General features: G+C 43.1%; 1 protein-coding gene across 4 annotated transcripts in view; it reads right to left on the bottom strand.

Moving 5' to 3' along the window:
• Positions 1-14,599, bottom strand: part of SYK (spleen associated tyrosine kinase) — a 95,124-nt gene that overhangs the window by 14,692 nt on the left and 65,833 nt on the right. For all 4 annotated transcript variants that reach the window (XM_023195263.3, XM_023195267.3, XM_023195265.2 and 1 more), the window contains 4 exons: positions 8,901-8,988; positions 8,343-8,520; positions 5,398-5,607; positions 4,230-4,419 (listed from right to left, as the gene is read on the bottom strand). In XM_023195263.3, coding sequence (XP_023051031.1) covers positions 4,230-4,419; positions 5,398-5,607; positions 8,343-8,520; positions 8,901-8,988 — 666 coding nt within the window. The remainder of the gene's footprint in view (positions 1-4,229; positions 4,420-5,397; positions 5,608-8,342; positions 8,521-8,900; positions 8,989-14,599) is intronic.

The following is a 14,599-nucleotide window of genomic DNA, read 5'->3' as shown; positions in this document are numbered from 1 at the left end:
CCCACAGCAGCCTGCAGCAGCAGGGGGATCTGTCCCTGGGGTGTGTGGAGGTGTCCACTCTCCTCTCTGTCCTTGGCCTGGTGTTGGCAGCATCAGCAATAGTCCCAGGGCAAGATGCAGTCCTTTGGGGGCTTAGTTCTCAGTATGGCACCAAGCCGCAGTGACTCAGAGCTTGGAAGCCTGTGGGACCCAGTGTGAGTTCCCTCTATGGAGCAATGCCTCTGTGTGATCCCTAGGCAGCTCCCTGTGGTAGTCTTAAGGCCCACGTGAGTTGAGGGATTCTCCTGTCACTAGGATTGTAGAAGTCCTTGGCTGGAATGTGGAGCCCTGGGGATCTCTCACTTATGCTTTCCCCACATCTGGAAGCTTCTTCCAGCTCCCCAATCATTCCTGGCCAAGCAGGCTGCCTCATTTCCCTCTGCTTTGCTTTTCGTGCTTCCTGTCGCTCCTCAGTTGCATCCGTGTCCTCTCTTAGACCATCTATTGGAAGTGTGAATATGTACTTGTTATTTTGGTCCCTCTCCATGGAGGAGCATATACTAGTTGCATTTAGTTGTCCACCTTGATCAGTTCTCCTCCCAGGTCAATTATTTTAGCATACACTATTTGCTAGCATCATTAAAAAATGATCTAAGCTTTCTAATATCCTAATTTTAAAAAGCAAGTGATAGTACAGAGGTCAAAACTGTATAGCAAAACCCTCTCTGCTGGGTTTGGGATTCGGGGGCACACTGTGGAGTCTTGTTATCTTCTGCTGATGTCACCTGTGTGAGGTCTCATTGCGGTGGAAGGAGGGACATGATTTCAGCGAAAACTGATTTCATGGCACTATGGTGGATCACAAGGAGACATTCAGGGCATCAGTCTGGAGACCATAAGGAGCCCTGGCATTTCTCTTCCAAATGACACGACTGATTATACTTCTGTTTCCATCACCTTGTGTGCTATTTTAAAATGTTGATCTTACAAGTCATGAACAATACAGCTATGTGTGTTATTTCAAGTTTCTTCTGAATTCCCAACTGATGAAAAAAGTAAACCTTTGACAAATCCCAAGTGCAATGAAAGTTAGCCTCTCTCCAGAATAACCTAGATACATGCATAAATAGGTAGTATTTACTTTTTTCTGGTCAACAAACTAGGGGCATATTCTTTTTTCACTGTACTTTTAAATTTTTCTGCCTAATCATGTATAGTAGACATATTTCTAGGTCAGCACATGCAAATAAAGTCACTTTTAAAAGGGCTGCGTTGTGAGCTTGCTGTGAATCTGCTGTGACTGCCTGGACCAAACTCTGTGGAACAGTTGTCAGGCAGTTTCCAGATTTTTGCTACGGCAGCCCGTGCTAGAGTGCACATTACCAGATGTGTGTGTTTGCTCCCGGAAGGAGCTGCTGGATCAAAGAGCACTTGTGTTTTCAGTCATGATGCTGCACAAATACACATTGCCACGTGTGGTTCCCCGAGTGCCAGAGTTCATTTGCTTCCACAGCTAGAAGTTTTCTTTGATCTTGTTTCACTTTTTATTCTTTTTTTTGAGACAGAGTCTTGCTCTGTTGGCCAGGCTGGAGTGCAGTGGCACGATCTCAGCTCACTGCAGCCTCTGCCTCCCGGGCTCAAGCAATTATCCTGCCTCAGCCTCCTGAGTAGCTGGGATTACAGGTGTGCACCACCACACCCAGTTAATTTTTGTATTTTTAGTAGAGACGGAGTTTCACCATGTTGTCCAGGCTGGTCTTGATATCCTGACCTCAGGTAATCCGCCCGCCTCAGCCTCCCAAAGTGCTGGGATTACAGGTGTGAGCCACTGCTCTCGGCCTACTTTTTATTCTCCATTTCACTTTCCTTTTTTTTCATAAAGAAATCCTCCACTACCCTGTCTTTTCAGTAGTTTGGTCTGTTTTTGCTGCTTCCAACATGGCTTTTATTTCTGTAGTGGCTTTTTCTCTTCATTGATTGTCCAAAGACAACTTTGGTTTACTTTTCAGTTTACTTTAGTTTGCTTTCTAATGGTATGCTGTTCAATATCTATGGCGGTTTTAGAATTGGCCCCATGTTCTTTGACTCTTTGACGCTTCTCCTCACAAGGGTGGTTCTATCTATCCCATCCTTTGAAGCTGACGGCCTTGGCTGCTCTGACCAACAGAATCAGGTGGAAGTGACCTGAGGCAGTTTCTGGGCCCGGCCTTATAGGCCTGGCAGCCCCCACTTCCTGCCTCTTGGGTAACTGCTCTCAGCCTGCAGCTGCCATGCTGTGAGGAAGCCCAAGGTCCCCAAGGAGAGGCTGTGTGCAGGTGAGCTGGCTGACAGCCCCGCAGAGGTCTCCAGCATGGGCCATGTCTAACCAGCTGCTCAGTGGCTGAGTAGCGTGAGTGAGCAGAGTAGAAACGGTCCTCCTGTCCCTCGGGCCACCGTACAACCCCCTGTTGTGAGCAGACGCACTAAACCCTGCCCACCCGGCCCTGCCCACACAGCAGGATGGCAAGGAAACCAACACCTGGTGGTGTTTTTCGCACTAAGTTTCAGGTGATTGTTATACAGCAGTGGATAAAGTGACCAGCATCCATGTTTCACCTTCTCTATCTCGTCTGTGTCCTTGTTTCAGACAGGCTGTCTTCTTCTGTCTAATGATCATGATGAGGTACATCCAGCTTTACAACAGGCTTATTTCTCCAGCATGTCCCATGCTGCTCATCCTAGGTTGCTGTCTCCCTTGCTCCATTTCCCTGCTGTCTCTATCCAGGCCCATGTTGATGCCCTTCTCACAGTGGTTCACCTCTGAAGGGGCTTCCTTCTGGGAAGCTACTGTATGAAGAATGGGGTGAGGAGGGCCAGCCTGAGCCCTGCTGTACTCTCGCCTGGCCTTTGTGCTCAAGATGGTGGAGTCTGCCTGCCTGCCTGAGAGCTTGGCTCTTGTGGCTTACCCTTCATGCAGTCCCTTTGGTGGCTGAGGTCCACCGTTCCCCATCACCTACTGGTCCATGGACTGCCTCTTAGGGAAAGGTGAGTGGGTGGGTATTGTCACTCAGGATGGAGTCTCTGACCACTGCAGGGCTTGAAACTCAGGACCCCATCTGCCATCCACTAGGTAGATTTTCAGGGTCTGCCATCTATTTCTGAGCATGTGGACTTCACCAGAGACCAGCAGAGTTGTCAACCTGCCTTCAGCATCCTCTTTGACTCAGTGGGGCCCAATCCCATCACATTTTCCAGTTGGTCAACACAGACCCTAGGTATACACCATGGATGAGTTAATATGAAGATGGAGCTTTCTTATCTTTTCTTCTTTTGGTTGTTATTGGTTCATTTGAGGGTTCAGAGAGGGGTCAAGTCATATTAGCAAGGGGATTGGTCACTGTGAAATTATTTTTTAGGAGGTCCAAGCCTGCACCTAGAACTAGTTTCTACTTTATGTTTTGCTAGAAGTCCACCCTTAATTCTTGATAATCTCTGCCTCAGCAAACTAAGGGGCATAGATTTCTTTTAGCTTCAGTCACATAACTATCTAGATCTCTTCTTTCCAGCACTGTATTTATTTTTTGACACTTCAACTCCTCAGGATACTAGTTAAGCCAATAGAACAATTTCTACATCTATAGCGGACATACACAGATGATGAGTTTATTTGATAAATCTTCACTTCCTAACTTTTACATGTGTAGATAGGTGTTCATTAGAAGGTGATTTTGGAATAGCTCCAAGCTGCAATACTGGAGCTCCAAGCTCCAACAGCTCCAGGCTGTGGAACAGTGTTCCACCAGATGTTATGAAATGTCCTATCAGAAAAGGATGTCATGGATGAATCTGGTTTGAGAGATGCAATGCAGCAAAACCCTCTACTGAGATTCGTAATGTTGAGTAGCATGAAAAGGGCTTTGGGGAAATCCTGCAAGAATCAAGCTGTCCAATCCAAACTTCTGAAATTAAGTTAATGAAGGAATCCCATTCTTATTTTTTCAAAACGAATCATCACTTAATACCTCGATTCCTGATCATTCCATGAAACATAATTTAGAATATACTATACTGAGTAAATCTCAAGGTGTGATATATTATTTTTATTTTTTAAACAGTAAAATCAAAGATTATAAGAACATTTCTTACATAGTTATTTTTTAAGTAGCAAAATTGCTTTTTGAAACCATACCAATAGTAAAATAAAGAAAACATACATTTATCTTGTATTTCTTACCATTGGCTGCTCTGAATATTAGCTAAGTTGTACTTACCTTGTAGTAGTTTTCATCAGCACGCAGTGCTTTGGAAAGTCCGAAATCACTGATCTTGGCATAATGTTGAGTAACTAGCAACACATTTCTTGCGGCCAGATCTCTGTGCACAAAGTTGCACTCCTCCAGATACTTCATGCCCATGGAAACCTGATGAACCAGTTCTATGATGTTCTTATCCTTGACATGTCTGAAAGTCACAACGATCTCATCAGCTCTAACAGACAGTGACCCATTTCGCAACAAACAACCATGCTCCTCATGCAGGCAGTAGGTGCATCTACTCCTTCCCTCTTCTTAAACAACAAAACTCACAAGTGGTGACAAATACCTTTGTTAGCATATAGCTCTTCAGGACTGAATGCCATATTCTCCTGGTGTTCAATGGGATTGAGTTTCCTGGCATGCTTGGAATTGCAAGACAAGCGGTATAACAGAGTGGTGAGGCCTGGTTCACAGATAGCCAGGCACCACCTTAAATCCTTGTTCTAGTATTGCACAGGTCACAGAACTAACCCTGAGTCTCAATTTCTCACCTAAAAAGGGTAAGAACACCTCCCTTCCATGGAGACTAAAGAGACAATCTAAGTACAAACACAGCACAGCCAACAAGTCAAGCTCCTCGGTAGCCATCATTCTGTCTTCCTCCAAGTGAGTTTCCTCATCTCAACAACAGCTTTAGATGAGAACACCATTACTCCCTTGATGGATGTAATCAATTAGCAGCGACTGATATTTTCGGAAGTCATTACTCATGAGAACATAAGGTCAGCCAAACAGATAACACATAACTGTCACCTCTTAGAAAAGCCCTTATTTTAAATGTTTCTTTAAAAAGAACGTGTTCTTCCCAGTGAGAAAGGAGATTCCCCATCAAGATATTCTGAGGCTGAGTCTATCACTAGGCCAAGACTGAATGAGTACAGGAAGAAAAGAAAGACAATACTGTCGAATGAGTTCTTCTCTGAACAACTAGAGCTAACAGAGCTGAATCCAAAGACTGCGTCTCCCTCTGTCCCTCTGTCACGGTTGCTGAGTATGGACCAATAAGGGAAGGCACAGGAGGGTGGGAAGGCTTCCCACGGAAATCAGGCTGCTCAGCCCATCCAGTGGTGGGCCCTGTCCCTTAGGGGATAGCTTCCAGACCTGTGGGGGCACCTGACAATACCTGTTCTGCTGCAAATACTTATTGAGGGGACCAAGTTCTGCCATCTCCATAACCAGCATCCAGGATTCGGCCTCGCATATCCCGATCATGCGCACGATGTACGGGTTGTCCAGCTGCTGCATGACATTTGCTTCTGCTAATAACTCATCTTTAAGAGCGGGGTCATTGGCCTCGTTTTTCAGAATTTTCACAGCCACTGTTTTCACAACTCTGCAAGGGAAATCGTAACACACAAGAAACTTTCCGAAATGCCTCACTTCTGGATAATCTCCTGTGAAGCATAATCCCCATGTGGAAACAGTCCCATGGAAATACCTGCCACAGAGTGACAATATGTCTTCAGAAGCCTGTAATGGATGGCTGGCCTTCCAACCTATATTCCCTAATTTTATAGACAATGAGAGTAATGCCCCATTACTAAAAAAGAATGGTGGGGGCTGGGCATGGTGGCTCATGCTGATAATCCCAACACTTTGGGAGGTTGAAGGGGGAGGATTGCTTGAGGCCAGAAGTTCAAGATCAGCCTGGGCAACATAGTGAGACCCCATCTCTAAAAAAAATCAGCTAGACGTGACAGTGCAAGCCTGTAGTCCCAGCTGCTTAGGAGGCTGAGGTGGGAGAATCACTTGGACTCAGGAGTTCAAGGCTGCAGTGAGCTTCTTGGCACTTCACTCTAGCCTGGGTGACAGAGGGAAACCCTGTTTCTAAAAAATAAAATAAAAAGAATGGTGAAGAACAGTACTGAAGAATTTCCCAACCAAGAAAAACCCTAAACTGTAAAATATTTAAATAACTTATAAATAAACCTCACCAACGATGACATGCACGAATTCCTGTAACATCTTGGGATTCACCATCTCAGATTATGTGTAATGAATGTGAATATAAAATGCCTTTCATAAACGTTGAAAGCGAATTTCTAGGTGCAGAATTTAAAAGGATACATTTAAATGTAATGCTTTGAAAAGGTACACAACTCTCCTGAGAGAGGCTGAAGAAGACCTGGTAAATGCGGGGATGGGCTGTGTTTTTAGATTGAAAGACTCAGTATTGTAAAGACATAATTCTGCAAAATTGACCGAGAGAGCCTCTCCTCTCCCCAAACTCTCTAGTTGAAATTATGTCCACCGTCATGTCTATGTTAATTCACAAATTTAAGCAGAGAATAAAGATCACAACCTTTCACAAACTGAAAAAGCTTATGATTAATACAGAAACATTTTTGTTCATTGTACAAAATGACTGTGATATAAAAACATATTTTAAAATAAGTATCACAACCAATTTTGATTGTGTGTATATATGTGCTTATGTATATACTTGTGAATGTATACATATGTGTGTATGTTTGTGTGTGTATACGTACATACATGTATGTGTATCTGTATGTGTATATATGTATATATGTATATACACACAGATGCACACGCACAAAAACAAATGGAAGGGACAGGTTGGAAAGCAAGCATTTCTCCTTTCTCCCTCTCTCTCTCTCTCTCTCTCTCTCTTTCTTTCTTTTTTGAGACAGAGTTTTACTCTTGTTGCCCAGGCTGGAGTGCAATGGTGTGATCTTGGCTCACTGCAACCTCTTCCTCCCAGGTTCAAGCGATTCTCCTGTCTCAGCCTCCTGAGTAGTTGGGACTACAGGTGTGCACCACCACACCCAGCTAATTTTTTGTATTTTTAGTAGAGACAAGGTTTTACCATGTTGGTCAGGCTGGTTTCGAACTCCAGACCTCAGGTGATCCACCTGCCTTGGGCTCCCAAAGTGCTGGGATTACAGGTGTGAGCCACGGCACCTGGCCGGAAAGCACGCATGTCTGTGTATACTTTTGTCTATATTTTTAACCTACTTGAATTATATAAATTACCTACTCATAATTTTTTTTTTTACAAAAATTCCTTAAATTTGAAATACCATGAAGCTACTAAATCCAACCACATTCGTATTAGTATCATACCAATTCAAAGAGAGGGTGTTTTCAAAGGACTTTAGAAACCAGTATGTTTACTTGTACATTCCGTGTTGGATACTTTCTAAAGACCAAAAAAACAAAAATACAAAGATATTTTAGAAATTTAGCAATTTTAACTGTTGTATAATATGTATTGTCATTTGAAATCATAGGATAAAGCCAATAAATAATTATACTAATCATATTTGGAATCAATATTTTTCACAGTAAGAAAAATGAGACATAACTATAAAATTAAAGAAAATAAATGTTAACACTGTATGGTTATAATGGAATGATTTTATTTTAATTAAGTAACATGTGCGTGTACAACTAAAGATCTAAAAATATATACTATAAGGTTAATTAACAGTAGTGTTTAGTTAACAGTAGTAGTGTTGGGATGGTATTATACAAATATGATGCTTTTCTTCTTTTCTTTTCTTTTTTTTTTTTTGAGACAGGGCCTTGCTTTGTCACTGAGGCTGGAGTGCAGTGATGCAATCATGGCTCACTGCAGCCTTGACCTCTTGGCCTCTTGAGCAGCTGGAACTATAGGTGTACACTACCATGCCTGGCTAATCTTTTAATGTGTGGTTTTTTTTTTTTTTTTTTTTTTTTGTAGAGACAGGGTCTTGCTATGTTTCCCAGGCTGGTCTCAAATTCTGGGTCTCAAACAATCCTCCTACCCCAGCCTCCCAAATTGCTAAGATTACAGGCGTGAGCCACCACACCAGAGATTGATGCTTTTATTTTCTTATGTTTCTGCTTGTTTCTATTTCCTAATTTTCCATAAGGTGCATATTCTTTTAGGTCGGTGCAAAAGTAATTGCAGTTTTTGCCATTAAAGGCTTTCATTATAATAGTACCAGAAATTAACAAGAAAGATAGCATTAATAAAAAAACGGTTTAGTCATGCCAGGTTACATTTTGTTATTCTCAGTCGTGTCTAAAACCTGAGGGTGAGACTGGTGGAGCATTGTGACTTACTTTTTCATTTGGTAGTAGCCCTTTTTCACAGTTCCAAAATTACCAGAGCCCAGTTCTTTGTCTTCCAGCGTCAGCAGCTTTCGGTCCAGGTAAACCTCCTTGGGCCTGATCTCCTCAGGGTCCGCATAGGGGCTCTCATACACCTCTGTGTCCATGGGTAGGGCTTCTCTCTGGGGGCCTGCAAGGCAGTCAAGAAACATACAACCCGGAGCTGGACCTCACATCAGGATTCATCCTTCCAAGAACATGATTTTCATGGGAGTGTGAACTCAGAGTAGCATCAGTGTTGCAAGGAATGAGAAATTCTGAAGAGTGGCAGGGACGTTTCCAACGTCGCTGGGTGAGGGAGGTGGGAAGGGCCATTTCATTCAACAGCACCACCACCGCTCATGGGCACGTGGTGTCTGCTGCCTGCCACCGGATGTGCGTGTCTCTGTGGCTAACTGTGGCTGCACTGAAATCACGGACGTGGGGTGGATTCGGGAACCAACTCTACAAACTTACAAGTGACCACGCGCTTTGCTCTGTGAATGTCCCTTGAATGAAAGCAAGTCTCACCTTTTTCTGCAGCCCAGGGTGCAACTTCTGGCTCATACGGATTGAATGACACGGTACTCTCTGGCCGGTTCCCTTGGGCAGGGGAGGGCTAAAGTACATAAAGGACAACAGGTCATTTTTCTTCATCCATACAACTGTTAAATTGATCTGCATCATTATTTTTATTTTCCAATAATCACAGTTTAACTTTTGCAGGAAAGACAAAGGAAAGAACAGGGAGGAAAATAAGGCTGATCTCATTCTTCGGGCAATTATTTGGATCTTGCAAGGGCTAAAGCAAGCTTGTGCTGCTACAACTCGAGGGATCCTGCGAGGTGTTCAGAGGGTGTGGTGAGAGTCAACTCCACTGGCCTGGATAGAGCTGCTTGCCCACTCACCCCGGGCACATCCTATTCCCACCTACCAAAGGTCACTGACGATGTGCATGTTCGCCTTGGATGCATTTTCCTCCTTTAACTCGTGCTCTTCAATTTCATATTACATGGACATTATTTAAAGAGGAAAATTCGTCCTCATCAGTTGCTCCCATCTACTTCCCAGCTCCAAAGCACGTATGTTTTCCTAGTCTCCACCCAAGTCTTTATCTTCAGTGGAGATGTGGCAGCATTGGGGTGGATGGTAGAGGGTGGCACTGGTCAGTGACTACAGGTCCCAAGGGAAGGCCAGTTGCTGCCACCTAGGCCAGCAATGCTCTTGCTGCCACGGCTGCTGCTGGAAATCAGTACCCCTGTGAGACGGGGGCTCCTCTTTGTGCAGCTGAAGGAAGGCAATTCTTCCTGATGCCCACAGCAGGTAATAGAGGCATATCTGAGACAAAGTTATGCAGCCTGTTAACAGCAACCTTCCCTATTATTTGATCCACATCAGTTTATATCATGAAACAACTGGGTGGAGGGAAATCTACTCATTATCCTAAGGACTTTCCCTTTTGAAAATCTCTGTCCTGAGTTTTCCTGACCCACTCTTTTTTCCAAATTAACACAAGATTCTTGTGACTAAATTTAATTCACAGGAGAACCATGATTCAGATGCTTTTTTTTTTTTTTTTTTTTTTTTCCCACTGTGAGTTGAGTCACAATTCTATGTATTGATTGACCTCTTTAGTGTCCAAACACTGGCCACGAAGAAATGAGATACTGCCAGATTTTGGAGAAAGTTAAAGAAACAGAGACATTAAGCTTAACACGACAGTCACTTATCTTATGGTACACACTAAATCCTCATGTGCCTTATTAATATTACAAGGCCAGAAACCAAAAGCAGAATCATGAGGTCACAATGTACCACTACTGCCACTCAGCCATTGTTTCCAAACACCCAGACTTTCTTCTTTCACGCAGTCTGCTGAGTACTTCAGAGGCAGGCATTGCTCACCATGGCCCAAGCCCGTTGACGAGGCTAAAAGACATCTGGTCTTATCTGTAAAAATGATGTCGACGGGATCCATTTTCTCACAGACTCTCTCAGCATTCTTACTGAACTGATTAACAGAAGTAACTATGATACATCGGAATAAAAATAGAATATAAGTTCAAGGTGGGGGAGACATTTATTCACCGCATTGGGGACTGTGCCACATCCACAAGGACGCTCAATAAAAATGTGTTGAACAAACATATGAATGAATGGATGGGCGAATGAATGAAAATAACTTCTAAAAACTAGAAGATGTGAAGTATAAACTAATGTGCTTTAAAAATGAGCTCTCTCTCAAGCCTTTATGCTAATGAAGAGAAATAAGAATGAATAATTCCAAACGACAGTCTCTTTCTTTTAAACATTTACATATGATTACAAGACTGCTATGGTTTCACTTCTGATTTGTAATACAATTACCCTGCCTCTGGAAAGCTGGGTGAGGGAGGTGGGAAAGATCATTTCATTCAACAGCACCACCACCGCTCATGGGCACGTGGTGTCTGCTGCCTGCCACCGGATGTGCGTGTCTCTGTGGCTAACTGTGGCTGCACTGAAATCACGGACGTGGGGTGGATTCGGGAACCAACTCTACAAACTTACAAGTGACCACGCGCTTCGCTCTGTGAATGTCCTTGAATGAAAGCAAGTCTCACCTTTTTCTGCAGCCCAGGGTGCAAACTGGGTGACAGAAACTGGGTGATTCCCTAGGCTTTCCATCCTTCTTTTTTGCCCAGTTCTCTCCCTCCTGCAACCAATTCTAGGCTGAAAATAGGTTTTTATTTTTATTTATTTATTTTTTTAAGCCTCTTTCAGGATTGACATTTACTGTCATTTCAACTCCTTCGATTTTCCTTGCAGGCAGACACATTCTGAGATCCAAAGACAAAACTTGAACAGACATGGCATTAAAGGATGTCCTCGGACTAGCCATCACAGGCGATGAGAGGGAGCATCACCTCTTCTTGACATAAGACCTGTCCCTCCACTGAGGGCATTATCCCGGGGTTGCAGCCTCTCTACACTCACAGAATGTTCTCCAGACCAGGAGGACTTCCAAATGGCTTGTTCCAATTAAACCAGAATGCAATTCCCTGACATACGAATGCTGTAGGAAAGAATTTTAAAACCGAGATGGGAAAGGGATACTAGAGTGTCAGGAATGAGTAAGAATTAGTAGCGATGGACACAGAGAATCTAAACCCCTGGGCATGAATACTTTATACCCTCACTAGCAGTGTGCTGTTCAGCCCTAGTCTATCTTGGCTTATGGACCGGGAAAGATGGGAGATCTTCCTTGGAAGCTAGAACTCCATGTTTATAGCCAAGGAAGCTTTTGGGGCTTCATTTCCATGCTGCCCAGCATGGACCACTATGTGACTGTGAGCCTTTTTTTTTTTTTTTTTTTTCTTTTGAGACGGAGTCTCTCTCTGTCGTCCAGGCTGGAGTGCAGTGGCCGGATCTCAGCTCACTGCAAGCTCCGCCTCCTGGGTTTACCCCATTCTCCTGCCTCAGCCTCCGGAGTAGCTGGGACTACAGGCGCCCGCCACCTCGCCCAGCTAGTTTTTTGTATTTTTTTAGTAGAGACGGGGTTTCACCGTATTAGCCAGGATGGTCTCGATCTCCTGACCTCGTGATCCGCCCATCTCGGCCTCCCAAAGTGCTGGGATTACAGGCTTGAGCCACCGCACCCGGCCGATTATGAGCCTTTTAAGCCAAGCCACAAAGAACCCTCATGGCTCTCAATAACCCCACATCAACTCTCTCCTACCCAGATCCCTGGGCTCCCTGCCCCTGTCGCTTTCTGGTGACTAACGGGACTGGAGCAAAGAAAGATGCCACAATTGGAAGAATGTGGAAGAAATGGGAGGTTTCCTATTGAGTCAGTTAAAAGAACAGTAGTTATTTTATGATAAAGATGACGCAAAATCCACGTTTCATCTTTCCCAAAGCACTTGGTGGATATGCCACTTAGTAGAACAATACCTAAAACAACCTCTAAAAGAAAATGCCCAGTTAAAAAGAAAAATTTAGGCCGGGCGTGGTGGCTCACGCCTATAATCCCAGCACTTTGGGAGGCCGAGGCAGGTGGATCACAAGGTCAGGGGATTGAGACCATCCTGGCTAACACGGTGAAACCCCGTCTCTACTAAAATACAAAAAATTAGCTGGGTGTGGTGGCGGGCACCTGTAGTCCCAGCTACTCGGGAGGCTGAGGCAGGAAAATGGCGGGAACCCGGGAGGTGGAGCTTGCAGTGAGCCGAGATCACGCCACTGCACTCCAGTCTGGGAGACACAGCAAGACTCCATCTCAAAAAAAAGAAAAAAGAAAAATTTGAGGAGTTTGTAAAGAATGAGCACAGTGGCATAACGATAAGTTGTAAAAATATTATTTTTAAAATGTAATGACATTTAATTTTAATAAAAAATGTATTTCCAGTCTACATTATTATTAACCTTTTATTCTTTATGTTTGTATTTGAGAGATCCATTCTGTCCTAATCAATAAGTGTCATCTGTTCTGCACGGTGAGCAACAAGGTGTAAATGAAATGTCGACCATTCCATTTTCTTCATTTTCGCCAAAACTCAGAACAGGCTCAAACCCGCAGTCCACCACTAGATGGCAGGAGCCACCTTAGCTTTCTGCCTTCCGAAAGAACAACTGGTGATTTTTCCTTAAATTTTATAAATTCAGGTAATGACATCACTCTGCAATAATAAGTCCAGTTATAAATTATTATCCCTGATTTCCTATTGGTAAGGTTTAACTGCAAATAGAAAATGTACTTCACAAGTATTCCTTGAGCGCCTATGTTTAAAAGCTGGGGATCCAAAAGTGAACAAAAGAGGAAAAAATTATTGGTCTATGGAACTGACAGGCCCATGCAGAGTTTCCTCATTCCAGAGTATTGCCAAGTGTCCTAACATCCATTTACTAGATCTTAATTTTTACTCCTAGATTCTTGGGCCATTTTCAAATTAGGCAATAGCAGTAATGCAGATGACAATACAGTCATCAGTCATCACAATAATAGTGACAAAAGAGCCAGTTGGCTTTAGAATATTGGCTGCAATAAACTAGGTGTGGTTTCCTTTTTTTGGAGGAATTACCCCGGTTCAGTAGACCCCCCACAGGCGAGGGCAGACTATTGGCCAGGAAATAGGCTACCATCAGCCTTGCTCTGAGATCCATGAAAATAACACTTGACCTCTGCAATTACTCTTCTCTTACAGCGAAGACCTAAAACCTATTCCTTTATAATTATATGAAAACACATTTTCTCAAGGGTCTAGTCTACTAAGGCATTACCAAGCAAAAGAGTATGACTTGAGGATGTTTCTTTCTTTTTTCTCTTCCCACTGAGCCCTGTACTTAAATGTAAGTTTTAAAATATTATAATCACCAATGTATGTGTTGGAATAAAACATGAAAAATGGGTTTTAATTGGAAATTCTGGGACACATTTCAGTTTAATCCTCTTAGGGGATGTGCCTTTGAAATGCAAAGCTGAAAAATTCCCTGGAAGTCTTTAGGGATGCTGCTGTTCAATTTCCACCTATTTTCCATAAAAGAAGGATAAAGTTCTGTGCTTAAAGCAGGAGAGAAAGAAATTCCAGGACTAATACTGGGAGGGGTTTAATTCATTTAAAGACTACTAGTTGTATTCTTAAGTTAATTTTGTTTATATTATATAAGCATGTTACTAATTTCTTTTCTTTTCTCTTCTCTTTTCTTTTTCAGACAGAGTCTTGTTCTGTTGCCCAGGCTGGAGTGCAGTGGCACGATCTCTGCAATCTCCACCTCCCAGGCTTAAGTGATTTTCCTGCTTCAGCCTCCTGAGTAGCTGGGAGTATAGGTGTGTGCCACCACGCCTGGCTAATTTTTATATTTGTAATAGAGACGAGTTTTCACCATATTGGCCAGGCTCGTCTTGACCTCAAGTGATCCACCTGCCTCAGCCTCCCAAAGGGCTGGGATTACAGGCGTGAGCCACTGTGCTTGGAAGTATGCTACTAATTTCTAAAGACAAGTTTAAAATGCATCAGCCTGTTAGTAATTTTATGAAACATTTAAATTATCTGATTCATAATCATCTTCAAATCGAAACATACTTTTCATTAACTATCTAGATGCTATAGGTAATTCAAGGTCTAACATATATTTTTTGTGCCTGAATTATTAAAACAACTATTTATGCTGAGCAAATTAACAAGTTCAAGAAAGTTATTTATCTCTTAGCTAACATGATGGGACATTTGACATAATTCTCACAATTCTTT

The sequence above is a fragment of the Piliocolobus tephrosceles genome, chromosome 14 (assembly GCF_002776525.5).
Source record: "Piliocolobus tephrosceles isolate RC106 chromosome 14, ASM277652v3, whole genome shotgun sequence".
Lineage (NCBI taxonomy): Eukaryota > Metazoa > Chordata > Mammalia > Primates > Cercopithecidae > Piliocolobus > Piliocolobus tephrosceles.
Note: the sequence above shows the minus strand (reverse complement) of the source record. Positions and strands in the feature narration are given on the sequence as shown.